The sequence below is a fragment of the Rhinolophus hipposideros genome (genome assembly GCF_964194185.1).
Source record: "Rhinolophus hipposideros genome assembly, chromosome: 19".
Classification (NCBI taxonomy): Eukaryota; Metazoa; Chordata; class Mammalia; order Chiroptera; family Rhinolophidae; genus Rhinolophus; species Rhinolophus hipposideros.
Genome location: NC_138065.1, coordinates 6,642,655 through 6,670,592, shown reverse-complemented (window position 1 = coordinate 6,670,592; position 27,938 = coordinate 6,642,655). Strand labels below are relative to the sequence as shown.

General features: G+C 51.7%; 1 protein-coding gene across 1 annotated transcript; it reads left to right on the top strand.

Moving 5' to 3' along the window:
* Positions 1-92: 92 nt before the first annotated feature.
* Positions 93-27,687, top strand: PHGDH (phosphoglycerate dehydrogenase). Its single transcript, XM_081025738.1, has 12 exons — positions 93-849; positions 8,237-8,388; positions 10,358-10,423; positions 12,145-12,199; positions 12,290-12,388; positions 19,427-19,559; positions 20,064-20,212; positions 21,663-21,815; positions 23,852-23,984; positions 25,197-25,327; positions 26,294-26,531; positions 27,364-27,687. Exons 1-12 carry the CDS (start codon positions 184-186, stop codon positions 27,516-27,518), a joined length of 2,130 nt encoding a protein of 709 aa, XP_080881864.1. The 5' UTR covers positions 93-183; the 3' UTR covers positions 27,519-27,687.
* The last annotated feature ends 251 nt before the right edge of the window (positions 27,688-27,938 follow it).

The window sequence follows — 27,938 nt, the reverse complement described above, 5'->3', positions numbered from 1 at the left end:
AAAGAGGAGAATAGGGAACATTCTGGCTGGTCTAAATAAACCAGGTCCTTCCTCCCTTTTAAACTCAGAATTCTCTTTGCATCATGCATTTGGAATTAATCATTGTTTTGTGAAGGTTCAGAAACAGTTTTCTACTGCTTTTCATTATTTACCTTTCCGCGTCTGTGTCTTTGGTACCCTCAGATGTTAGGCCATCAGAGGGAAGTAGCCACGTCGTTTTTGATGTTGGAGCCCCCTTCAGCATCCAGCCAATGCTTTGTATATAACGGGTGTGTTCTATCAAGGCTCGTTCAGGAGGTAATGAAAGAGTCCTTAGGAGGAAAGAAGATGAGACATTTCTCTCACGGTGAGAACGAATCGTTTTCAGTGTATTTCAGATATAAATCAGCTCGTCAGCATAAATTGTGCTTCTCGGTGTTCACCAGGGGTAGGGAAGGGTTTTGGCTGAGATTGAGAAATTCATTCCTGGAGAAGAATAAAGTGGGCGGGGAACTCAAGGCTCTGAACCTCGAGAAGGAGGCGGAGTCACCGAGAGTTGGAGCATTTCTGTCCAATCAAAAGGAGATGGTAGGAGCAAGGGGGGGAGATAAAGGGGGAGCGGGAGATCGCGAATCCTGCCCAGTTACGCGAGCTCCAGCGCCGGAACAGCAGCTTTTCAGCGTAGGTATTTCTGCCCAGGAAGAGCTTCTCATTCCGAGGCCGACTCCAGCAATGGCCTTTGCAAATCTACGGAAAGTGCTCATCAGCGATAGCCTGGACCCTTGCTGCCGGAAGATCCTGCAAGATGGAGGGCTGCAGGTGGTGGAGAAGCAGAACCTGAGCAAAGAAGAGCTAATAGCCGAGCTGCAGGTAAGGCCAGCGGGAGAAAGACAAGCGCTGGGTGGCATCTTCCGCGGAAACAGGCTGGCCGCGCCGCGGCTGGCGCGCCCCACCCCCACCCCCGGTATCAGTCGGTCCCGGGGCCTCCAGATTTGGGGCCGGAGGGGAGGGGGGAGAAGGAGGAAGGAACAAACGGCGGCGGGCTGCAAGATGCAAACTTTCCGTTCAGTTTGCAACCGCGCGTTTCACGTTGGCTTGCCACCCGCGAGCCGTGCAATGTGTAGGCTTCTCCGGGTCCTGCAGTCTGCCCGCGGCATGCCAGCGCGGCTCCCCAGCGCCTTCGCGCGCAGCGGCTCCGGCAGCACAGCACGGGGCACCGGGGGAGGGGCGCCGAAGTGGGTTTCCTATGGGAAGCCAGGGACCCGCGATTCTCCCCCGGACCAAGCCCTGGCTTGAACGGCCGAGTCTTGCCTTCCCTGGGGGGCGTTGGCACAGTCCCAGCCTGTCTCGTGGCTGCTAGAGAAGCTGCAGGGTAGGCAGCAGATGTACCCGCCTTTCGTCTGATGCAAGACTGCTGCGAGTTTTCACCGCCCCTCGGCCTCCTGGGAGTTCAGAGGAAAGAGGGGCGGGTGGGGGGCGCCCGAGATCCCGGGGCAGCGCACGAGGCCGCCGCCGATGGGGCCCACACTTAGCCTTGGCCCGCGGCCCGGGCTGATGGCCTTACTTTTGGCCTCATCGCTGGTCAGAAATGACCAGAGTGGACTAGAATCCGATCCCAGGGCTCCCCCAGCAAATTGATTTCTTAGCAAACCTTTCTCAGGAATGCATCTTGGTTAGTTGTGATATATAATTAGCGCGATCTACTTCTCATCTTTCTTTGCCTTGTGTGTAAGGGTTCTGCAAGGTTTGGTGGCCTCGTCCAATCTGTGTCATTTATTTTGTGAACTCTCCACTCCAGCTCCTGCCGTTCTTACTTCGGTACTGCACCCACCACCGCATGTCTCTACCCCAACCCCCAACTCCCACACCCCGCAGTGTAGCCTCTGAACAACCTCAACCAGCCTCCGCGCGGATCCACCCCCTCCACCCTCCCCTGCTCCGAGGGCCCTTTAATCGAAAAACAGGCAGCTGCTGTTACTTTCGTTGTGCCGCAACCGCATGGTCCTCACTACTGCCTGGGCCCCCCTGTCTGCCTTGGTATTTCATATCGGCGGCGGTGGTTCCCCAGGGACCCTCCTCCCCACCCCCCTCCTCTCCCATATGCCATATCCGGGTATCTAGCCTTGTCCTGTATTCAGAGAAGTTTCCGACGGGTTCCTGCCTTCAAGACACTTGTAGGCTAGTTCGGGAGCCTGGCCAAACGCCAACTGAGACGGGTGACCAGGTAACACAGTTCCTAAGTGCTGAAAGAGACCACCCGGCAGCCTAGCCTCTGCCTGCTGGGCTGCTGCAGAAGTGGAGAGAAGCGGGGCGATCAGCCTGGACGAGGTAGGATGCAAGGGCTCAGGACTGATCCTAGGAGCACGGTAGGACGGCAAGGGGGCAGGCGCCTCACTAGTCATACTCATCTTTTGTATGGACGGCATCAATGGCCGTGGCTCTATGGGCAGGGGCCAGAAGGCAGTGGACTGGCCTGCAGCGCAGCTCCTGACCCCCATCTCCACCGGAACATGAGGTTGGAAAGGGTGGCCTTCACTTCCAGCTTTCTTATGGAAATTAGAAATGCTATACCTCCGGGGGGCGGGGCCAGGAAGGGGGTAAGTGCGGAATGGAGAACAATGGGAGGCCTCGCCAGTAGTGGGGAGGTGCCGGTAGTGGAGGGGTTCAGTGAAGTTGGGAATTCGGCTGGGTGGGTGCTGGGCGTTGGGAGCTGAAACTTGGAGACCCTTTAAAGGCGCTGCGAACTGTCAGGAGAGGAGGGCTGTTTCTTGGCTACTGACTGCCAGGCATCGTTGAGCTATTTGGGAGCGCCCAGCCTTGGCGTGTTTGTAAAACATTCGCTTCAGAGTTCCATTTAGTGTCCTTGGACACCCACTGGAGGGTCCTCAATTCCTCACCGTGCCTTTTTATGCTGCAAGGAGAGGCGTCGGGGTTAATGGTCCTGCCCTCCACGACTGAAATCATTTTAGTACTGAAGGAAACTCCAGCGCACTGCCTGAACCAGGCCTGGCCTCCATTCCCACTGCTTGGTATTCTGAGCAGGCACAGTTTGCTCTCTCTCACTCCCCAGAACGGTCCTTTTCAGACTTGAAGCAAGTCACAGCTAGCCCATTACTGACTGGGTAATGAAGTCGGTTTAATGGGTCGTGATTAGCATCAAAATAGTAATAATAATAACAAAATAAGAAATAACAGAGCTGTGCAGATAGTAAGGCCAAACATTGTGGCATGGAATTTGTGGCCGGGTAGGGGAGGTCAGGGGTGGTATGTGAATTTAAAATCACAATTTAATCATGTGTTTCTTACCGTGGGTCTTTGTTAAAATGTTTGGAAAATGGTCAGCTTGGAATAATAAAGCATCTTGTTTGGAACTCACAAAACTTTTACTTAGACTGTGTACCCCCTCTTTTATCAGCATGTGTCTCATCTTAAATCTAATATGCAGGAACATCTCAATCTTACCACGGGTCCATGGCTTTTGAACTTGGACCATGAGCCACAATCAGAAATTCATTTTACACCGTAACCCAGTATACACATACATATGTGGACACACACTCAAGTTTCATGAAATAATGTCCATATTCTGTTTCATTAAATAGCAGTGCTGGTCAGACTCCACTAGACCAATTTATTTACATCTTTATCTCAGAATTTTAAGAAAGATAAATAAAGAGGGGAATCAATTTCCATGCCAGAGTCCATCTTTTGAAAGGCTCTATTAAAAGAGCAACTTTCAGCTTGTATACTAGGATTTAGTCTGCAAAAGTGAAATAACCACCTACTTAATCAGGATTACACAGGATTAGTGTGTAAAACAGCACCTACTATAGTTGGAAAGTTTCTTTGACTTCCTCTATGATTTAAGTCAGAGGCACGAGCAATGCTAGAATCACGCCCAAGGTCAAGCCCGTCCTCTTTGGTAAGGGAAGCATGTGTGAACTTGAGGAACGTGAATGGATTTCCATTGCTGAGTCAGCATAGTTTGTCGGGAACAGCCATAAATCCAGCACAACAGTGGCCTGCAATTTTCCGGCTGAGGGATAGGACGGAGGAGGGAGCGCTTGTTCAGCCTGCTTCCACACACTGACACTCAATCAGAGAGTAGTTGACAGCAGAATGGGTACAGTGTTGAGAGAGGTCCATTCTGCCCTGGGAGTGCCAACGGGGACCTTGGGATGCTGGAGAAAAAAGAGAATCACAGCGAACCGTATGGCGAACTGTATGGCGGATTTGCAGAGGGCGGTAATTTGCATAAATAGAGAGGAGCAGGCATGGAGGCAAATTTTAGAGAGATGACAGGTGGCCTGAGAAAGGGGTGATGCCTGAGAGTGCCTGGTTTTGAGGGATCAGCGGGAGATAACATCTGTCAATAAATACTTGCTTATTGAATGAGTCAATTGATGGTATAATTGAATGAAGCAGAAATAGTGAAAGGTATAAGAGGCCTTGGAAGCTAGTGAATTCTGGCCCCGTGCGGTGGGACCAGGGTCTGCTGGGAGGGAGTCTCCAAAGGCAGAGTGTTCTCTTGGGACAGGCAAGCTCTGAATGAATGCACGTCTATACTGGTCTGACTGGAGACTCTTCAGACTTCTGGCTTCCAAGAAAGCTGGCTTGAGGGACACCATCCTTGAGGGGATAGTAGAGAGAGCCTGCGGGCAAATCTGCCGAAGGGTGATACTTCCATAGAGAGGTTGTGATGATTAAAGAAAAACTAGGGCTGTTTCTGAGCTTGTCCTCAGGGCCTGCAAGATGGGGTAGACTGCCGGGGAGCCTGGTTTCTCCCTCACAGGCAGTCTGTTCTGTGGGAAGCAGATCCCCAAGGTTTGGGAAGGGTGGTGGCAGCTTTGGAGGGAATAGTGAAGTAGGCCAGACCCCTGGGGTCAAAAGGAATGATGGGGTAGAGTGTAGTGTAGGGAGCAGGCCTGGGTCTGAGATGTGGGCCCAGAACTTGATAGGAGAGAGGCAAGGGGATAAGATTGTGAGTCGTTGGGTGGTCGCTGCTCCTTTCTTGTCAGTTGAACTTTGACGCTTGGTCCTGGGCTGACCACTTCAAAGGAGGTTTCATTTCCTCACTGTTTTACCAGAACCTAAGGTGCCATTGCTGGTAGTGAAGGAACAGGCCTTAAAAATGTACTCACACACAGCTGAATGGCCCTGCAAAAGGTTGTGCCATTTACACTTTGATTTCCTTACATGGCCTCCAGCACTGAGTATTACCAGGTTTCGTTTTGCTGGTGTGATACCTGAAAAGACCACGTTTTAAAATTCACATTTCTCTGACGTCTAGTGTTTTTATAAATTACTGGTCACTTTGTTAGTTATGTGAATTGCCTACTTATATCTTTGCATATATATAAATTTTTTTACTGTGTTCTTTATCATTTAAAAAATCGGTTTGTAGGAAGTCTTGATCATTTCTGGTGATGAATCTTCGTTCTGTTATATATATTGCAAGGAGTTTCTTCCAGATCAAGCCTGTCACTTGCCTTTAACTGTTTATGGGATCTTTAGAAGTTTAAATTTCAGATGTAATCAAATTGGTCAGTATTTTCTTTTGGTTTCTGGGACTTGTACCTTGCTGATGAAACTTTCCCATCCCAAGATCATAAAAATATCCCTTACATTTTCTTCTAATTTAAAAAATTATTTACATTTATTTATGAAATTTAAAATGATTTTAAATTTAAATGTATGTAAACAAATCTTTAATTCATCTGGATTTTTAAAAATCTGTAGTGAAACAGTTCAATATTTTTTTCCTAAGTTTTCCTAATACCATTTACTGCATAGATTTTCCTTTTCCCCCATCAGTTTGAATTCTACCTTAATTATTTTCTAAATTCCCATACATACATGGGTCTGTTTGTCTAGTGCCTATTTGGTTGTGTTGATAGATTTGCCAGTTTTCTAAACATTTTTCTCCTGGCTCCCTCCCAACTTGTCCTCCCTTTTCAGAAATCAATCTTTCTCTCCCCTAGCCCCCTCCATAAAGAACGGAAATTTATTTCTAACAATTCTGGAGACTCAGAAAAATAGTTTTTGAGTCCTCGCATAGGTAGATCTTAAGCCTCTTTGTCACAGTCAAGAGAAGAGATTTCTGATGCTGGATTTTCAATCATGTCACATGTTTGAATATTTGGGGAAGGATGGTGGGGTGGGGTGGGGAGCATGGTGAGTATAGGTTGCCTTGGGCCTCTCAAATCACTGGGTTCATTTATTCAACAGAGTATTCTATGGAATGTCAACTATTAAGATAATCTTTGCTTTCGGTACGTAAAGTAGGGATGAAGAAAGCAAACTGCAGGTGAGAGGATAACTACATGTGAAATGGATGATACGAAAATAGGGGGAGGCAATGATGGGATCCAGGGTTGTTGGCAAGTTTTCATGCAAGAGAAGCTTCTTGTGCCTTGACAAATTGGTAGCCTGTGGCCAGGCAGTGCGGGGATCCTTTGCTTGGGAGCCAGAGCAATGGACTTGAATGTGGGACAGACAGCAGTGTCCCCTTTCTGCCCACACATTCGCTGGTGTTCATCTAGGCTGCTGTACGGGAAGCTTTCAGAGTACCTCTAAGGTCCCACCTGGTATTGGCAGTCTGCCCAGACGGGGTGGCTCCTGTCTGGTTCTTCTAACCTTCCCATGCCTTGTACATGCGGAGGTCACACCATACACATGTGATGGTGAGTTTTGGTGTATCTGTCACTGTGCGCTCCTTGAGGGGTAGGGCTGTAATTTACCTTGTGTTGACAGAGTCTAGCATAATGCCAGATACGTACATACGAGGCAGGCACCCTGTGGATGGAAGGAAGAAATGAAAAGGGGAGGAGGAGAAATGGGCGGCCTTCATTTTGTTGGGCTTCAGTGTCTCCTCTGTGAAATGAGGTGGGCCAGATGCTTCTAAATGTTTCTTTGAACCTCATATTTTGAGATTCTATTTCAGCAACACAGACATAAGATAAAGGGGCTTGGAGTGGCTGTGAGGGGACCTGCATTGGGCCTCCTGCTATCAGGCACAGCACCTGTCAACTCTATTGAACAGTCATTACAGGCTCTTCAAATTTAAATGTTCTGCTGCAGGCTAAGCTTCATTACTCTTCTCCCCTCGGTGGAGAAAAGCAGTTCTCTGCTCTCTCGCTCTGTGTAACTTCTCCAAACTTGTTCCTGGGCTCTGGGCACAGTAAATACGGTGGAGCCCTCGCCTGGGAGCCAGCTGCCCACTGAGCTTTCTCTCTCCAGTACCCATACGATGGGGAGGCAAGAGAGAAAGGTCTTGTGAGATCCAGCTGAGAGTTCCACCGAGGAAAATACAGAGACTTACACTCACAGGAATCAGATCAGACTTGGGAGCGACCCGAGGGGCCATGTGTCCCAATGCGCTTATTTTATAGATGGAGACCAGGAGTTACATGATTTGCCACTGGCAGACCTGGAACTAGAACCACAGCCCTGATACCTAGCTTGCAGCTTGTGTGATGACACTTGCTGTGTCCTCACCTACCTGGGACAGCCAGTTTGAGACAGAGTGTGTGCTTGTTCACCTACTCCGTTTCTTGAGGCTTCTCATTGTGTGTTTGGGCTACAGTATCCTGTTACATTCTTATTCTCGGAAGGCACCCTGGGATTCTGGATGAGCCTAAAGAAGACTGTCATGGGGTCTCTAGCTTAGCCGTATGATGAATCCAGAAGGTCGTATTTTTCACACATATGTTTTGAGTGTAATATCGCCTGGGTGTCAGAGCAACTCGACACCAGTTTAATTGTTCTCCCCTACCCCACTTCCTTTGGTCTCTATTTTAGGAAATTTTTTTCTTTCAGTAGTTTTATCTTTTGTTCACTATTATTTGTTCGTTCAGCTCATCAGCTTTTATTGCCCACCTTCCGTGGGCCAGGCCTGGGGGCCTTCTAGCGTAGAATTCCATCCCGCTTCTTCTCTTGAGTCACTTGGTATTCCTGGAGGAGGTGATGTCCTTCGAGCAGGTGCTCTACCTGTCCTATGTCATTGCCTCCGCTCACCCAGTGGAGGAGGCTGTAGCCCAGCTCATAGCTTGTCAGGGATGGAGCGTGGATTTGAACCCAGGCCTGAGTGATGGTGGAGCCTCTCAGGTGTGTAAACAGTACACAAATCCCGTTGCCTACCTTCCCTTGAATATATCCAAAGTCACGCAGCATGTAGGAGTCCCACTTTGCTCAAAGAAGCTCTAGAAGGTTTTCCAGAGGAACTCTGTGGACCCAGATGTTTCTTTTTCTGCCTCAGGACTGTCAAGGCCTTATCGTCCGCTCGGCCACCAAGGTGACTGCTGATGTCATCAACGCAGCAGAGAAGCTCCAGGTGGTGGGCAGGGCTGGCACAGGTGTGGACAATGTGGACCTGGAGGCCGCCACGAGGAAGGGCGTGCTGGTCATGAAGTAAGTTGTGGGGGCGGGGGTGGGGGATGGGGGTTTTGTAGTGTTTCCCGAGCATTTTGACATTGAGACTCTTCGTAATCTCAAAATGCTTCCCAAACCTACCCCACAGATGTGTGTAGGGCTGCAGCCTGGTTTGGGAGTCAGAAGGATGGTAGTGAATGTATGTGCTTGCTCTGCTCGAGCTCTGCCCCTCCCCCTCCAGTGTTCCCTCTGGGGTCAGGTATCGGTAGCTGTGCTTTTTCTACTCTCTCTCTTGCACAGATGCAAGACCTTTGGCTCTACATTCTTTCTGTTCCTTACTTCCCTGCAGCCCTCTGGAGCCGGGGACCCAGGTTCTCTTTCACACTCTAGGGCCAAGAAGGAAAGGGCCTCCATTAGAGCTATTTTTGCAGAAACCGAGGGCAAAGGTCTTGTGAGCATGCCAGTGTGTGGTGACCCTCCTTTCTGGCTCCTGTGTGGCACTTAGCTGGTGAGGCAAGACGAGCCCCAGTCCACTTCTAGGTCCTCAAGCCTTTTCTCTTCCCTGGGGACCCTCACTGTCTTCAAGTCCTTTCCCTCCACTTCCGCCTATAGGGGAGGGGTTAATTGACCCATCATCTGACTGAGGGCCATATCCAACTAGAAATGTTAACTGGTAACCCATCCGACATTCTCACCCTGCACCAGAGGCAGCTGCCCGCAGACCCTGCACCTCTTCTAGCGTCCCCATCCACCCTGTTCACTGGGGACCCAGGAAGCCAGCTGGTCTTGTGGAAAGACAGACTGTGAGAATTCTTTTTGTGTGACTTTTTCTTTTTAATAGAATCTCTTTTTCTCCTTGTAACCTTCATTCCTTCATTCCCAGAGATGAAAAGACCCAGTAGGGGAAGAAGAAGGGTAAACATGTATGTTAATAAATTCTTTCAAAACAGAAAAAAAAACACCACAAAAAGCAAAAAAATCCAACTTTTTTTTAGTTTCATACGTTGCCATCTCTCTTCTCCTTCCTGTAAAATGGGCATAGTCAGCACTGCTGTGTGTATTAAGGTGTAAGGAAGCTTTTCTCAGTTCAGAACTTGTTGAGGGCTAGGAGGAGAAGTCAAACAGGTGGAGATAAAATTAGTGGCTTTGTTACTATAATAATAGAAGCCAGGTAGGACAACTTGGTGAAGGAGGGCGGGCAATGGGCTGACCTCTGCTCATCCATCACGGGCACAGCTTTAAGATGGATGATGGAACCCCGGGGGATTTTTTTTTTTTTCCAGTCGCTTACAGAAGACAACTTTATTTTGCTTCCCTTTTCTAAACATTCCCAGCTTCTTAAGTCAGGTCTTCACATCACATGGTCTTAAGTCTCCTCACTATTTTGCTTCTAGGACAAAAGATGCTGTCCTCACGTTAACAAAGGCTAGTAATGAGGGGTCAGTGTTACTATTCCAGAGTCGAGGTCCATCCGAAGACACACTGAGCTCAAAATCCTTCAGAAGATCTTTCTTGAGCTGAGGCACTCCTTTGTTCTCCAAAATAACCTTTAATGGCAGTCATTTCCAGGCAGTCATTTCCAGCCCCACAATCCTATACAGAAGGCTCTCCTTACTCCTGGGGTATAAGGATTCCTGGAAAACCCTCAGGGGATTTTTGCTTCTTCCTCTAGGCAGGTGGATGCAGAAATGAGAGGAGAGGAAAGGACTGAGCCACACACGTCTCCCCCAGTCCTCGGAAGAAGGGAGTTTGGGTAGAGAGGCCAGGTGTTTCTCTAATGGTGGTTGCTGCACAGAAAACAAAAAGCCAGTGTTCTCTTCTAGCGCTGGGATGTGGGCAGGGGTACATGAGAGAAACCCAGGACAGTGACGTGGGGCTTGTATGCAGAGTAGGTAAGCTCCTAGAGCAGGGGCGAGAGCTCAGCATGCACCCAAGCCTTTCTGTGGGGACAGGAGAGAGGATACCGGGTCAGGACCCACTGATGTCCCCTCTTTTCTCTGCTCTTTAGCACCCCCAATGGGAACAGCCTCAGTGCTGCGGAGCTCACCTGTGGGATGATCATTTGTCTGGCCAGGTAAGTCCCGGACTTCTCCGCGGAGCCAGTCCCTCTGATATGTCAATTATGACGACTCCCCGAGCAAAGTGACCCAGAGACACATAGAAATACTTCAGGCTGGCGACATGCAGACTGCTAAGAACAGTGACAGGGAAAGAAAGAGAGGGGAATGCAAGAAATGCAGATTTTCCTGTTTTGCCCGCTTTTACCTTTTCCTTCTCCTGTAAATCAGGACAGCTACCATTTAATTCTCATGAGGCCCCTAGCCCACATGGGGTCCCCCCAGCCTGCCCTGGTGAGGACCCTAAAGTATTGACCCAGGAGCGGTTCTACAACCCGCAGCTAGAGGGAGGGTCTGGGGATTTCTCGTGCTCCATGTACATCTTACGTAAGCACCATGGAGTCAGGTGGGTAGAGATGAGGTGACAGAACTGAGAAGAGGCAGGTGAGGGCTCTGTCTCACTAGGTCAGAGGCGTTTTGTCAGCTTCCTGAACTGAGGCCTGATGGGCCAGGCAGTGACCTAGAGTTTCTTCTCCTGAAGCTTGTTCCTGAAGCTTTGCTGAGTTTACCCATGAGTCCGTGATTATAGACTAGATTTCCCCCCTCAGGCGGAAGTCCTCATAGCGGGTAGACACCAAAAAATGTCTCAAATAAGAAGTCAGTGAAGTGGAAATACAGAATACAGCAACCAAATTTTGGAATCTCACACACACACACACACACACACACACACACACACACAAACGCTGTGTTTGGTGGCTGACAGGAAAGCCTTTATTTAAATATTTAGGAGCCTGACTGGGTGGGTGTCTTCCTGGCTTTGAGTCATTCAGCTGTTTCCCGCTGGGTGATGCTGGGCGGGGTGTGTACCCCCCACAGTGCCTCCCGCTGTGCAGTTGTTGTGAGCCTTACATGAGCTGCTGTGTTAACATTTCCTAGAAGATGTCTAAAATAGAGGAGGTGCCCCTTCAACATCCTAAACATTGTTTCTTGGCTCCCAGAGAAGCCTGGATGACCATGTCCCGTGTGACATACCTTACCGTCCAACCTCTAATGTTGCCCCAACTTCCTTTGTCCCTTCCAGAAAATGCAGACACTCAGGCCTCCATGTTACCAAGGAGGAGATAGGCTGTGGGGGGGGGGGGTGTGTGTGTCTGTGTTTGGTGTTGCGACAGGAGGTGGAGCAGAAGTTCTATGTGTGTGGACTGTGGTACCCATCCACCCCAATCTAGCCTGAGACTGTCGGGGCTTAAGAAATTCTCCAAGAAGACCAAGTAACCCGCTGTCTCCTGATATTGTAGAAGATGTTGCAGGTTGTGGTCCTGGATGGAAGGGGAAAATGAAAATCCTTGAACTTCAGGAGCCATTGATGCTGAGTCCCTCAGCACCCCATTTTATCACCCCCACAGACTCTGGAGGATTGGCTGTTGCTTTTTATGTGCCCACAGTCACTCAGATTGATGCCCCAGAGGCTGGGGTGAAATAGGAACCTCTTCCCGGACACCTAGCTGAGACAGAAAGAGGCCCCAGGGGTCCCAGTCAGGTCTTGCCAAGTGTCTTCCTCTGCTACACAACCTCTCCCCTCAGTGTTTCTGAACCTGAGCCCCTAGGCCCAGGCTGAGCTTGGTTCCCGGGAGAATGATGGTCAGAGGTGGTGGCTGTGCACACCATGTCACACCTCCTTCCTGGGCTGGCAGGGGTCTGCGTGGGCCCTCTGAACCTGCGTTTGTCCTTGCAGGCAGATTCCCCAGGCAACGGCTTCGATGAAGGGGGGCAAATGGGAGCGGAAGAAGGTGAGTGTCTGGCTTGCCTCACCCGCCTGGCTCGGTGCCTGAGCTCCACTCTTGGTGCTGACTTAGGCGTTTTTGCCTGTTTGGTTGCAGTTCATGGGAACAGAGCTGAGTGGAAAGACCCTGGGAATTCTTGGCCTGGGCAGAATTGGGAGAGAGGTGGCCACCCGGATGCAGTCGTTTGGGATGAAGGTGAGAGATCGGTGGGCCCCTTTGATGTGGGGCCTCCTGTGGCAATTTGGGAAGAGGCAGCTTTGCTTGAGAGAAGCTGAAGGCTTTGTCCTAGGAGGGTCTGACCCCCACGCCCCCTTTTAGAGCCCCTGACTTTATAGGTGGTAAAGCCAGGGAAGTAGGCAGTGTTGGCCTGCTGAGGTGGACACCTGAACTCAAAATCTGGGAATACTTGGTGGAGGTCTTTCAGCTTTGGGCTGAGTGATAACCCTGGGCAGAGAGGCGTCCTGTATCCTGCCGGCCTTTCCTCCCTCCCAGACTACAAGGGCTCCTTGTTATGCTGTTTCTGTCACCTGTGGTAATTCAGAAAACAGGAGCAAAGTTATAGCAATTAAAGTAGAGCCACTGTCCGTCCATCTTCTAGCTGCTCTCCACTGTTCAGAAGAGATTGAAAGGTGCTTGTCTGTACACTGTGATACGATGGTATTGCCGATGGCAACTGGAAGACCCCACACGTTTCTCAGAAATCTCCCCCCTCCCCAAGGCCCTGCCTCATGCTATCCTGGAAGCTGTAGGCTTCTGGTTGAGGGACGGTTGGCACCCATAGCAATGCCACCCCCAGGAGACCTCTCAAAGCGGGGAGGCACTCAGCCACGAGTGGGGAATCCGCAGGGGTGCTCGGATAGGTTGGAGTGACGAGGCAACTGGGGGTGTTGATGGAGGTCCCCGTGTTTACTGTGGCTGTTGAGGGGATTGTGGGTTCAAACTGCCGCCAGGGAAGCTTGAACTATCAAAGAAAATAGTTTTGAAAATCAGATTATTTTAGGTCTCTGAAAAATGTACTTACAGAGTTTTCCATTTCTCCCTTGCTCCCTCCCTTTCTGTGTATCCGTCCCACCTTCATAGAGTTAGAAGGGACCTTCTAGTTGAGCCCTTCATTTTATTTTGACCTCTGGGGTGTGTACATTTTTTTGCGAAGGGCTTACAGCAAATGGATGGTAGACAAGAAGGCAGGTGGGTATCCCATTATACCACACTGGGAATCTTCCCCTCTCTCCTGCCTCCGTTCCCCACCGGGTTTATATTTAATTCAGCCAGACATCTTTCCTGAGCTTTAGCACTGGGAAAGGGAAGGTATATTTTTCTAGGTCCCTGAAAGCGGTAGGTGTGGCCCAGCAGAACTCACCGATCATGGAAAAACCAAAGCCTCATCCTTCGGTGCAGGGCTGGCGAAGTGTGACAAGTCCCGAAGAGCACTTTCTCCTCCCTTCTCTTTTGTGAGGGCTTAAAGTATAAAGGTTTAGCTCACGGGAATTCCAGTCATCTAAAAGCAGGGGTCAGGGTTAAGGAAAACGCAGAGCACACAGAGTCAAACAGGTGAGTGTTCGTGTCACCGATGACACAGTGACTTGGGTGCAGGTTCCAGGCCCAGCGGCCATTCTATTACGTTCGCACACCCCTTCCGCACAGCACATAGGACTCTTCTAACTCAGGGACAGTCATTGTCAAGGGAAGAACTTGAGACGTTGGCAGTGACTTAACCCAGTCAAAAAGCCCCACCTCACTTCCTGAATAACTAAAGTGATTGGTAAGGCTGTCTGTCCATCTGGCACCCTCAGTGGCTGAGCACTGCCCCGGGCTGTTTCCCAGAGGCCGGGGGGCATGTAGGACCTTGAGCATCAGCAGTGAAGTGACTGACACCCCTCAGACATGTGTTTGATTCAAAGAGATGTCTAGAGCCTGCTCAGGAAGGGTATTGTTTCTGAGCACACCCCACCCAACGTGCCCGCATGTTTCATTCCCAGCATGGCACCGAGGATCTGTGTGCTTCATTTGGGAGTTTCTGTCCAGGTGTCTCTGGAGGGTCATTCTGGGTTGTCTTGCTTCTGGGATAATGCTGTTTGTAAACCCCTGAAATCTGTCTTGAGTTGTCCCTCCCACTTCAACCTCTCCAGGGAGCTACTGGCTCTGGCCGTTCCGAATGACCCAGTTGGCTTTTATTCACACTCAGCTGCACACTTTGAGCTCCCTAACACATGTTGGGTCCAGGTGAATTCTGTCACAAGGCAGAGAGCTTATCAACCTGCATTCCTTAAATCTTGGTTAATGCTGGAGCCATTGTGGAGAGCAAGATTTCCTAAAAGGCAAGAAAGGAAGATCCTTGAACAAATGGTGAAAGAGATGGTTTATCAGCTTCCAGATAGGAAACAGTGATCAGTGTTGACTCAACACAAGTTGTTTTAAATTTCCTTTGTGTTCCCTCTTTGGAAACTGTTATGAAACTCGTAGAGCCTGGAAATTCCAAGGTGTCACATACCTGGAGTATTTAAAATGGTATTTTAATCATGTAAAACCTAGGCATTCTCATAAAAACTGAAGTACAGGTAAGGGTCTCCTTGATTGTCATCCCAGCCCTCCTCTCCTCAGGTAATCAGTCTGGCGTGTGGTATCTCAGACTTCTGTACATTTGCATAGAATGCAAACGATCTCTGGAGAGAATGGAACATTGTGCACTTAGAGATTTGCCTTCAGTTTAAACTGGTGTGTAGAATTTTGTTGCGTGGATAAATTGTTCTTTATTTGGCCATTCCCTTCACGATGGACATGTAGATTGTTTGCAAATGTGGGCTTTAGCAAGACCTTGCTCGAGTCTTTCGTGATGCCCCTGGGGTTACCATGGGGACTGTGAGCTTGGTGCTAAGGGGTTAGTGTTCTAACTGGTTGAAGGATGGATCCGGTTCAGTCTGGAGGGAGATTGTACAGGATGGTGCAGGCCTCTGCCTTTACCCCCATTTTTCATCAACAGCCTCGATGATGTGTCATTTGTGGATGACAGGACGCAAGGAGAGGGGCAGAATCAGGTCCTAAAAGACACTAAAGGCTAAAATGGTTGGGCACCCTAACAGGAAATTTAGCTACAATATATCTCAGTGCCCTTACATATGGGCCCCAAAAGCAACTGGACAAGCGTTGGGTGTAGCGGTCCTTATAAAAAGCTTTTCTAGGGGAGAAGGCCTTTGGGTGACAAAAGTGCAGTGTGGCTAGCAGTGGCCGTATTTTTATCGTCCCCTGTGTGTGTGTTGGGGTTGGTGGTGGGAGAGCCCACCTACTTGGATGCCGCCACTCCCAGCTGGTACAGGCCTAGATGGGGACTTCATGTGCCACCATTGAGCAGCTGCTGACCTGCTCTGAGCCACCTGGTACGCTCTATAATGTCTTCTGTCTGAAACTTTTTTTCAGTAGCGTTGCTGATAACAGGAATAACTTCAGAGACTCAACTCATTTGTGCTGTCATGTCCCTTATGATACGTTCACAGACCCATGTCATCCAGGAGCTGAGCCCTGCATTTTTCTTACCAAGGTTTTCGGTGAGGAGCAGACCAGCATCTCTTTAACAGTTGCTTTGTGGCAGGTGTTGTGATGAATTTGGCTTAGCCCCGAGGGTGGACATTGAACCCGAGGCACCAGTTGTCACTGATTCTTTCGGGTCAAGCTAATGTTTCCTGAGGTCTGCAGTATGAGATACTGCATTCCAGGGACCCTGTGGGGTCAGTACCATTATCCCAGTTGCAGATAAGGAAACTGAGGCTCAGGAATGCTCAAGATAATTGGACTAGTCCAGTTATCAAGATAATTGGGCCCAGCTCAGACTGTGGGTCTCCTGGAGTTCTAATCTGGTGCCCTTTGCCCCACACCACCGCAGCTTTCTCGTTCCTCATCCGTGCGAGCTGAACAGCTCTGCCGTCATCTCACTGTGTTCAGCCTTGCTCAGGACAAAAGCCTTCCTGTTTCAATCTGGTAACTGGAATTCCTACAGCCCTAGAGCAGTGAATTTCAAATTCTTCCCAGAGCCTCAGGTTCTAGAAAGGTGTGCCTTAGGGACATGGGGAGAGGGAGCGCAGGAAGACACAGTTGGTGGGGCTCTGGGACTTCACTTCTGCTGCTTTGAACTGGTCTGGTTTGATGTTGAGCTTCTGTTTAAGATTTCATTGTGGGAGTCGGGGGGAAGTTCCAATGCTAAGCCCCACAATTTGGCTGTGGGGTAGAGAGGGTGTGGCTGTCGGGGTTGTTCGTTGGAGTCCCTTTGTCTCGAAGGTGGCCTTGCTCTCCTACACCCACTGCCGAGCCAGGGGACCTGCAGCAGGCATGATCAGCCTCCAAAGGTTGCCTTCTGTGACACCCGCTAGGAGGTCGCCCTGGGGTTCCTTTGTTGCCCCAATGTCAGGATCTGTCCTGGGGCTCAGGTTGAGATGGGGAAGCCCTTTGTGCATCTTCCCTTGACTCCTGAAGGAATGACTAGTCTTTGGATGATGTTCCAACTTCTGTGCATTAGGCCATGTGACCATTTCCTCCAGGACACGTCAGGACCCTACTCAGGCATTGGTCTCCTGGGCCTGATGTCACCCTACCAACTCCCCACAACATGGTCTTCTGACTCCTAGCTGGGTTCAGCTCTTGTCTGCCCTGAGTGTCTGTGGTGAAAAATGAGAATGGGTTTTCTTGGTCAAATTCTTTCCCTGCGATTGCCTGCAGATGAACGAGATACTGCCTCTCTCTGACAGAAAGCTGAGTCCGGGCCTGTTGACGGCTGTGGAAGATGGTTATCTCCTCTCCCCATCCACTCCCCTTTAGCCCAGCTGCCTTCTGTGGGGGCACGGGGCCAGGCTCGGCCTGCGGGACCTTTCCTTCAGGCAGCCCCCGCGGTTTCTGGGCATTTCCAGGGGCGACAGAGTTCTGTGAAATCACTCCCATCAGGCTTGGCTTTGTGACCTCTGTTGGGGTCCCCTTCCTCTCCTACTCCCCGTGAGAAAAGTACATCTGGATTAGAGATGAACAGGGCCATTGTTCCAGCCAGGCTCAGAGCCAGCAGACAAAGAAGACTTGTGAGAGCAAGGGCAGAGCCCTCTCTCCTGCGCTGGACATTTTACTCTCCCCACGAGAAACGAGTAGCTTATATCTGAGGGGATTGCCATGTGGGCACGAGCAGGTGATCCTAAAGGACATGGGGAAGGCACATCTTTCCCCAAAACCTCCCCCGATGGTTGGGTGGGGCCCACTTGGCCTTCCTTGCTCTACAAGGCGGGCGAGGAATAATGTGATCCAAAAGCTGCTCCTTATTCACGATCATTTTCACTTTCTTCTCCAGAAGTGCTGACTTGGATACAGCAATCTTCTTTGCCATTCTTTTCTAATTTCCCTAATTTCAGAAGAAATTCATGATGGGGGGGAGAGTTAAAAAGCATCAGAAAGCATAAAGAAGATTAATTCCGCCACCCAGTGTTGAAGTATTATGCTTTCTGTTATTTCTGTTTGTTTAATCCTGGGCAGCTCTGAACATCTCCACTCAGGGTTAAGGAAACTTGCTTTTCAAAGAATAGTGTATTAAAAGTTGGAGCCGGGGGTAACTGAAATCATCCACTCAGCTCCTTCACGTAGGAGGACCCATGTCTGGAGGGCACTGACACACAGCTTGACAGCGACTAGGCAGGACACAGGTATCCTGTCTCAGAGGCTCTTTCTTGGGTCCTGCAGACCTGCCTGGGTCAGTTGGCTGTCCAGCCTTCTTGAGGACATGAATGCATTTGAAGATTCTTATGCTTCCAACACCTCTTTACCCCCGGCCAATGTTGCTGATGTGGGGAGCTCTGGGAAAGCCTCCTGGGTAGGTCTTTGCAAGAGGTAGATACGTCATACCTGGTTACAGATCCTTCCAAGAGGCTTGTGCTGGCTTGGTGACCTTTAGAGCATTGCCCTTGCTGAGAGATGCGTGATTGGCACCCGAGGCTATTTCTGATGTAGGAGAAGGAGATGTTTTCATCTCATTCTGCCCCTGTTTGCTCAGGTTGGTCATTAGGAGTGCAGACTCTGCAGTCAGAATACTGTTTGTGCCCCAGCTCTACGCCTCGTCAGTTGTTTGACCTTGGCTAAACCAGTTAACCTCTCTGCCTTAATTTCCTCATCCATAAAATGGGGCAATAACAGTACCTGACCCATCGGATATGAGTTAGATGAAAGCACCTGATACAAAGTAAATGCTAAATAAATGTTTGCCATTATTAGCTATGACTACGTATCCTGTCTTCCTTCCTCTGAGCTTTGTCTTCTCCAACTTTCCTTCTTCCTGTCACCAATATGTGATGGTCTTTGGCCAATTTCATGAGGTTGATGAAGTTCACACCCCTGAGTTTACTGCCTGCCCCCATCTCCCAGGAGTCAACCTTCCTTCTCAGTAGCTTCAGGGAGGCCCCTCTGCTTTGGGGGCCCACCTCCTCCCCAGACCAAGGTTCTTCCTGGGTTCTTTCCCATCCACAGTGCCTTGATGTCTCCCTTTCCTCCTCTTGTAGTCCTCATTCCTCGTTCCAGTCAACCCTGCCTTGTTGAAAGGATCTATCGTTAGTCATTTGTACCTCCCTGTGATGAGTCAGCACATTATGCCTTCCAACACTGGGTGCCTTTTAGGCCTTATTAGAAGAAACTTCAAGAAAGGTGTCAGTGTGGGTATTTCACCCCCTTTCCCGATGAGGAATCCTTGTTGCATTCCTAGTGCTGCTCGGCACCCCCACTGCTCCCTCCCTCCCTTCTTCCTCACTCTGTTGAATTATTCAGTGCACCTGCCGGTTTTCTGGCCCTGTAGGTCCTCCAGCTGCAACCAGCCTCTCTCCCTTTCCTGGTTGTACCCCACGACCGTGTTACTGCTCCCCACATAATCATCCTCCCTCATGTGGGCTCCCTACTCTCTAAGGGCTTCTGAGCGCCACCTTATTGAACCACGCATGAGCCACTCTAGCATTTGTGGATAAGAGGTTGGAGGTAGACAAGCCTCCTTTTCAGCTCTGGCCCTGGCCCCTCTTAGTGTGTAAGCCCCGCTGCCTTCAGCTGTAAAGTAAAAAGGAGAATAGCACCAACCCCATCGTATTGCTGTGAGAAGTAAACTGGTATCTGCAAAAGGCTCAGCGTAGTGCTTGGTATATATATAGTAAGGGCTCAATAATGGTCGCCATTATTAGCAGTACCAATACTAATAATTAATAATGATATTTCCTCCTACCTTATGACCAGACTGTAGGGTATGATCCCATCATTTCGACGGAGGTTTCAGCCTCCTTCGGTGTCCAGCAGCTGCCCCTGGAGGAGATCTGGCCTCTGTGTGATTTCATCACTGTGCACACTCCTCTCCTGCCCTCCACGACAGGTAGGTGTGTCCCTACCTTGTGGGTTGGCCATAGAAGCTACAGGCCAGATAAGAGTGGGTCCCTATCCTGGGGCTTCCACGACGCTGGTGGCCGGCTCTGGGGAGGGCCCCACCAGGTCTGCCAGCATCAACACTGTGATGCTTTGTTTGACACACTGCGTCAGATGGGGGTGGGCTGAGCCCTCTGGGAATGTGCGGGTGTCTCGGTGAGCTGGGGCGACGTCCCCTGGCTACTGGCTAGGGCCACTGTAGGCATTTGTGGTTTGGGGACTCACCTGAAGCAGTAATATCTCGGACTCCTAGGATGTTTCTCAACTGAGTCTGGCTCAAATCTGCCCCTGCCCCAGAGCATCTGAGCAGGGGGAGGTGGGACCAGAGAGGCTGTTGTCCCGCAGGAAGGAGGCCCGTGGGGAAGAGCTGGACCAGGGAGGAAGAGTCGAGCCGGAGCTGAGCACCCGGGACGCTGGCACTATCACCACGAGAAAACTCTTTCCTCCCTTCCAGGCTTGCTGAACGATAGCACCTTCGCCCAGTGCAAGAAGGGGGTGCGCGTGGTGAACTGTGCCCGGGGAGGGATTGTGGACGAAGGGGCCCTGCTCCGAGCCCTGCAGTCTGGTCAGTGCGGTGGAGCCGCGTTGGACGTGTTCACAGAAGTAAGTGCCTGGCGCCCACGGGGGGGAAGGAAGGGAGAAGCAGGTTGCGGAGGAGGTCAGGGCGGCGGTGTCGGGTCACGGCCTCTAGGTCCATGGTACATGGGAGAAATCATCAAACGTATGCCAAAAATAACACCTTTGGTCTAAGGAGCCTTTGCAGAGCTTCGTCCAGAGGCAGCCATGTTGTCTTCTGCAAAACTCAAGTTTTAAATGGGACCCAATGCCTGGTCTCAGGCTCCTCGCCTCCTGCCATGTCGATAACTTCAGAGAAGACTGCAGCAAATCAGTTCTGAGGTTGAGGATTTGGGGCAAGGAGAGAGGGTCTAATGTATCCATACGGTCTCTGATGAAGTGGATCCCACTGCCGATTCCACGCAGTGTCTATTGGCTTTCTTTACCCTTCCGCCCCTACGGGGAGGGAAAGAAGCCCGAGGATAGTGGTTAGAAGCTTTCCCTTGGTCCCCAGGGTGGGCTGCTCTCCCTAGGTCTCCCTCACTCACTTCCCACACCCTGCCCTCACACCAGATGGAGTAATGAAGGGTGCATTTCCACTTGAGTCCTGTCGGCCTCTCTAAAATGTCAGAGATCCAGGGGAAAGAGCATGGACTTTGGAAGGGGTGGGGGGTTGCTGGTTACATTTGAGCTGTGTGACCTTGGCAAGTCCCCAGCCCTCTCTGAGCTCCTGTAGCACTCACTGTCCATTCCCTGCCCAGGGTGTACAGTACGTTGGGTTTGTGCTTCTGGCCACCTTTCTCAACTAGATCGTAAGATCCCTGAAGGCGGGGTGTGGCTGTCCCTTCCTGTGTTGCCATCCCTCCCCGGACAGCACCTTCCCCTGCTCTCCTCGGCCTCCTCAGAGCACTTAGTACTGATGGTGGCAGGACTCACAGAGCTACGTGGCCCCAATCCATTGGGAGCCAACAGAGCCGTGGGGAGGATGACCAGAAGAGAAGAGGCCTAAGTAACATTCCCAAGGGCAGTACTTGGTGCTCAGTGAGCAGAAGGGATAGAAGGGAGGGATACTGGGGTGGGAGGTAGAGGCAGCCAGGTGGGCCCCCTATTGTGGTGAGAACCACTGTGGGGTGTCTGCAAAGAGCATGACAGTAAGTGCTGTAAGGGTGCAGTGGGGGGAGAAAAACACTAACACCAACAATAGCTACTATTGGGTGAGAACCACTTACGTAACTGGTGTGTAATCTCCATGATGGTTACGAGGTAGCTACTATTAATCCAAGACACCAAAAGCGCACGGGTAGTACGTCATGGAGCTGAGGTTACGACCTGGTCCATAGCTCTGGACATTCGTGAGGAAGCCGGTGACTGAGTCCAATGATCACCCTGACAAAATAGAAGTAGAAGGTGACATCTGTCCTGCCATCCTCCCCTCCAACTTCCCTCACACCCTGGGGCAGACCATGGCAGCCAACTGAGATGTTTCTCTTTCTGGCAGGAGCCACCACACGACCGAGCCCTGGTGGACCACGAGAACGTCATCAGCTGCCCCCACCTGGGTGCCAGCACCAGGGAGGCCCAGAGCCGCTGTGGGGAGGAAATCGCAGTCCAGTTCGTGGACATGGTGAAGGGGAAATCACTAGTGGGGGTTGTAAGTATCACCATGTGAAGTGGGGCCCAGAGGTTAGAGAGCGGAGTGGGAGGAGGCATCTTGGTGATGGCACTGGTGACAGTGGGGATGAGTGGTGGTGCGGTGACCAGATTCAGCCCTGGGAGCTGAACATAAGAGGCTCCATTTGAGCTGGCCTCTGGGTGGGATGGCAGGAGTTACCTTGTCGGCAGCCTTGATAGCCCAGGCCTGACACCAGGGAGCCCAGCTTACCCCTGATGTATTGTAGCCTTGTGAAGAGATTGTGGTTCTTCCCAGGGCCAGTATCTAGAGAAAGGCTCCTTTGTTCCCCACATGCCTTGAGAAGGAAGCAGTGTGTCCGGGGGTGCCGGCTGGACACTGAGTGGGGGCAGGCTGGGGATTGGCCTGTGGAGAAAGCCCTTTAGGACACTCCTCGTAGTTCTGAGCACCCCTTTTATCGTGTTCAGCTTACGCCCTGGGACTCACCGTCCTGACAGTCTGCCCCCTTCCATTCCCCAAATCATGACTCAGTGTCCCTGCTTCTCACTGGGCCCTTCCAGGCATGTGTTTCTCCTCCAAGTCTAACCTGACTTACACTTCAACTCTTGTCTCATTCCACCTGTGGATGTTCCTCGAGCTCCAGTGGGTACCAGACAGTGTCATAACGCTTTGGGCCACAGAGATGAATAAGGAAGGCACAGCTCTCCTTAGGGCATACTCCCTTCACCAAGACGTGCTTGGCCTTTCCGGCTCCATCTAACCCTTCAGCATGTGCTCTTATTATTAAGGCTTCGTGAGTTTATATCTTTCTTATTCACCAAATTGTAAGTTCTCTGAGGACAGAAAACCAGAACATCAGCATCTCTGCAGCCACGTGGCTCTGCCCTGAACATTTAATCAATAGTCTAAGATTAGAGTCAGTGAATGAGGGTGGGGGCAGGGCTGGAGGTGACCCCTGACCTTCCGGGATGACCCTTAGCCCAGGAATGTTCACTGCTGAGGATAGAAGTATGACAGGAGACACACAGGCTGCTTGGGTCAGCCCTTCGTTGATAGTCCAGCTCTCCAACCCGCCCTCCCTCCTTTCCACACCCTGCCTTCTTCATCCTGAGAAAGACGGGAGCCAGCCACTGCCTTGCAGGAGGACCCCTCAGGACCAGCCATCACAGGTGTGGCGGGGCAGGCCGGCCCAGAGAGCGTGGTGGTGGCCACGGGACACTGGGCCTGTCCACCTGTGTGCCTCTCCTCTCTGCGTGTCTGGCTTCTCGGGACGGAGCACACTTTCTCACTCCTTTTGCACGATGAAGGCCTCTGAGCAGGGTCATTCTCCCACGTGATGCTGGTTGGGATCCAGATTGAGGTTTGGGCTGTGACCGTTGCCGGCAGTCTGGGCGTGGCTTCTCCCTTTCAGCCCTTCCACAGCCAGCCCTTTGGGAGTTAGTCACGTTGTCATTAGGTACCGGTGGCATTCCAGGCTTTTTTATGCAGGGGACTCCTTAGCACCAGCTCCATCAAATGGAACCACAAAATGTTCCCTTCTTACTTAAGAGAGACAATCTCTTGGTCAAAATAGTTAAACTTGGGTACATTTAACTCTACCCAAAGCAGCTGGTGGTCTTAGGGTGTTGTGCATTTGAAAATAAGGATATTTTCTGACCCACAGGAAATACCTGTCTCCCTAATTCTTCTGTGTCATCTTCAGTTCAATTCTGTTCCAACCTTAGACACAGACTAACACTGGGATCAGATTGGTGCCCAAAGGCACCTGACCTCCTGGGGCCCTCCCACCTGCCTGTCTTCTAGAAAGGACCAAGACCTGCAATGAGCCCAGAGGACCTGAAACATGGGGTTCCTGCTTCTGGGGGTTTCTTTGTTGTGCACTTTTCTTCCACATGCGGCAGACTCAGCCCAGCCAGCTGTCGTGCGGCTCTTGGGCTCTGCTGCCAGCAGCTGATTTCTCTTGTCCCACCTCCTGGCTCGCTGCAAGACCTTGCTTGGACAGGTGTGCCGTGTTCCCCCTCTTCCTGACCTCAGCCCTGTTTCTCCTGTCTCTGCAGGTAAACGCCCAGGCCCTTACCAGTGCCTTCTCTCCACAAACCAAGCCTTGGATTGGTCTGGCAGAAGCTCTGGGGACACTCATGCGAGCCTGGGCAGGGTCCCCCAAAGGGACCATCCAGGTGGTAACACAGGGTGAGCTGGGGACACTGCTGAGGGAGGGAGAAGAGGAGCATGGACTCTGTACTCCACTGTGTCTGTCTGCTGCAGGTCACAGAGAGTAGGGGACTCCGAGGTGGCTTTGCTCTTGTGACTCCATTGGTCACATTCTCTCTGAGTGTGACTCAGGCACTGTCGAGTAGGGACAAAAAGTTCTTGGGAAATATACTTAACTTTCACAAATCACGTTTGTGCAGTATTTTTAAGATTTATAGGTTTTGGGTGCAAGAGGGACCTCCACAAGAGACAAGAGTTTTACAAAGAGGGGCTAGGATTAGTGTCCTGGGTTAAGTGACAGGACCTTTGATTCTGGTTTTGACCCTGTCTCTTATCTCCTGTGTGGGTTTCCCTTCTCCGAGGCGTGGGTTCTTCATGTATGAAGAGTCTGGGTGGGTGTTCCAGACGAGGTGAGGGGGACATTTGGTGCTCTGTGACATAATAAGAAGGCCCAAGATGGATGGCTTTGGGGGTGTTTGTTCAGCCAAGGAGTGGGAATTCCAAGAACAGCGCCCTCTGCCTGCCCCTCAGTGACTGCAGGCTCTGGCCCTTTGCAGGGGGTCCAGCCCCTGGCAGATACGCTGGAGAGGTCAGGGACAGCTCCAGTCCCCTAAGCCCGGCAGAGGCTTGTCGGCTCATTGACTGTTGGGCATCTACTCACTTGGGGAGACATTCGGGGAGGGACGGGTAGACCCTGAGCATTGCTAGTACTGGGCAAGGGCTGAGCCAGGGCATCGCCACTGGCCTGGGTACCCAGGCCCCAGAGGAAACGAGGCAGGCAGCTGGGCCACAGCTGTTTCCATTGCCCTTTTCTGCTTCCATTTCCTGAGGCCAGCAAGGGTGTGGGTGCCAAGTAGGGGTGGGAGTAGAAAATTTCCAAGTATCCGCTTGGAGAATGATAGGCAGGCCAGGGTGGCCAGGCCAGGGCAGGTGTGCGGGGCCAGGAGACTTGCGCTGGGTTTTGGAGAGGCGTTTCGTAGACTTGTTTAGTGTCCTGGTGTCCTGCTCTTGACTCCCCATAGTGTCTTTCTCCAGCTGGCTCTCTGCCCCCCAGAGTAAAGCAGAACTGCCCAGGCTTGGGGACCCCAGGGCAGTGAGGAGCCTGTGGCCCAAAGCTAGATGACAGTGGTCTCCTGCCCCTCCAACGTGGCTCAATAAACATGTTCTTCTGGTGGCTTCTTTCGGTCGCAGGAACATCCCTGAAGAATGCCGGGAGCTGCCTGAGCCCTGCTGTCAGCGTCGGCCTCCTGAAAGATGCTTCCAATCAGGCAGATGTGAATTTGGTGAACGCCAAGCTGCTGATGAAAGAGGCTGGCCTCACCGTGCGTGCCCACCTGCCCTGCCCTCCCCCTTGGCACTGCCCTTCTCCCCCTACATTTTCAGAGCATGCTGACAGCCCTGCTTAGTGAGTGGGGAGCCCTGGAGGCACGTCCTGCCATAGACACTGTCTCCCTGTGAGAGGTAGCCATAATGTCTTCATCGGCAAAGTGGGGTACTGCCTGCCACCGAGCGTTGCTATGAGGGAACCAGTAACGTGTGAAAGTGCTTTGCGTATAAGTGTTCTGTGAATGGGAAGCGGTGGCAGCACCCCCATTTTACAGCCAAGGAAACTGAGGAAGCCAGGCTGCCTCTGGCCGGAAGCTGGGAGTCAGCCCAGCATGCTCATTCTCCAACTCCATCCACTGTTCCTTTCACCACGGAGCCGTGTCTCGCTTTGCTTGTAAACTCTGGGAGCACGCAACACATCCCCTTAGCCTCTGCTGCCCCTGTGGCTTTCCTTTTGGCATTTTTCCCTCTGGTTCCCTTTGTGATCAAAGTGTGTTTCTCAGCCAGCGGGAGCTGGCAGAAGCAGTGGGCAGTAGAGCGCCCACATTACTCCCCCCACAACCCCCACACACTCCCATTCCTATGTCCTGATCAGGCCACTGCTTCTGTGCAGGAAGCAGTGAGCAGGAGCCAGGCTGCATGTACCTCCCGGGCAGGCCTATGAATCCAAGCCCTTCTCAGCCCTGCCTTCCTCCTCCCTGGTTCCCAACCCTCCCCTCTAAGCCTTTACCTGTACCTGGCACACCTCTCCTTCCCTTGCTGGAGGCATTGACCATCCCAGAGAGCTCATGTTCAGAGGTATAAGGCTTAGCCCCTTGGCCTGCTCCCCTGGCCCTGAACTGCTGACCATCCTCTCCTGCCAGGCCGAAGCCCTAGAAACCCGTCATGGGGCCGGGGGAGAGGGTGGGTGGTGGGTGTGTGGGAGCCGGGAGGTGTAACTGCCCCCTGCCTTCTCTCTGCAGGTAACCACCTCCCACCACCTTGCTGTGCCAGGGGAGCAGGCCTACGGGGACGGCCTCCTGACCGTGGCCCTGGCAGGTGCCCCCTACCAGGCGGTGGGCTTGGTCCAGGGCACCACACCTGTGCTACAGGCGCTCAATGGAGCAGTCTTCAGACCGGAAGTGCCTCTTCGCAGAGGGCTGCCCCTGCTCCTGTTCCGGGCTCAGCCCTCTGACCCTGAAATGCTGCCTACCATGATTGGTGAGGAGGGGCCTGTTTGGTTGGCCAGTGCCCTTGGGGCAAGCGTTGGGGGCGTGAGTGTGTGTGTCTGTGTGTATCCTGGGATTGGGTTCCATAGTCCTTTGCCTCCTTCAGCTCCTCTCCAGCCTCAGGGCATCTCTGGCACTACAGCAGACAGAAAGTCTGTCGTGCCAGCTTCCAGAACACTGGGGAGGAGATAGGGAGTTTAGAGGGAGGTGCCTTATCTGAGGTCACAGAGCAGTGTGTCATGGGTTGGCCCCCAGCGCCCCTGTTAACGGGGCTGCTTGTCCTGTTACGCACACATAGTGGACCTGCTTGGGGACCTGCCTGTGGGGCCAGCTCCCAGGAACGAGGTCAGCGCCATTGCATTTAGGTTTCCTCCTGGTTTCCTTGTCCCAACTGCAGCAAAGCCTGTCACACACCTCCAGCAGTGTCATGGGCATCTTGACCTACCCCAGTCGCCTGGTGCCCTGGGAGTTTTGGAGCACTTCCCAGTTTGGCAGTGTCCACAGAGGGCGTGATTTCACATCCTTGCCAGCTGCCCGGAGGAACTTTCCCCTTTTTTCTCACTGTTGGTCTAGATAAAGCTGGCAGCCAGCAAGTTAGGGATTCCTCTAGTTTTGTGGCTCATCTTCCCTCCCCGGCCTTGCCTGATGGTCAGGGTGTTGGGGAAGGAAGCTGGGCAGATGCCCTGTTGTTCCCCCTCTCAGTTCTTTGACTCTGAGACCATCACCCCCCACTGCAGCTTTGATCCGAGGAAACTAAGACGCCCAGCCTCTCGCTACTCCTTTCCCCACTCTCCATGCCAACCAGGGGTTTCTTCTCTTCCCAGGGCTCCTGGCAGAGGCAGGCGTGCAGCTGCTGTCCTACCAGACCTCGGTGGTGTCCGACGGGCAGACCTGGCACGTCATGAGCATTTCCTCCATGCTGCCCAGCCTGGAGGCCTGGAAGCAGCATGTGACCGAGGCCTTCCAGTTCCACTTCTAACCTTAGGGCTCACCGGGCACAGCCTCTCGGGCTTTTGTGAAGAAACCTGCCTACTGTGATCACCAGGGAAAGATCACCTTCCTGGGGCTGACACTGCTTATGCGGCAGACCTCGTCTGACCCCTGTAGTACAGCAATAACCACCTAATAAAGAGCTCACCCCAAATCTCCCTGCGTCTTTCTGTTGCCATTACCTGGAACACCCACCAGAGGGTGTCTGCAGCAGCCATGGGGGTGGCTTTGGCTGTGAGGTATGATGAGAGAGGAATGAATGGGGAAGCTATACCTGAATATGGGTGCTCTGAAGAGGAGCCCCCTCCCATCTCAGGTTTTTCAGAGGCATTTTTACAGGAACAACGCTTGGCAATTCATATCCTTTCCTTCTTGTAATGTACGTGCACATTAGTAAATATTCAACAAA

Excerpts from the sequence above, each read along its gene's own strand:
- PHGDH (XM_081025738.1), top strand. The coding sequence starts at position 184 with ATGTTAGGCCATCAGAGGGAAGTAGCCACGTCGTTTTTGATGTTGGAG. Across the intron at positions 12,200-12,289 it reads GCAAATGGGAGCGGAAGAAG|TTCATGGGAACAGAGCTGAG; the intron begins GTGAGTGTCTGG and ends GTTTGGTTGCAG. Across the intron at positions 25,328-26,293 it reads TGAAAGAGGCTGGCCTCACC|GTAACCACCTCCCACCACCT; the intron begins GTGCGTGCCCAC and ends TTCTCTCTGCAG.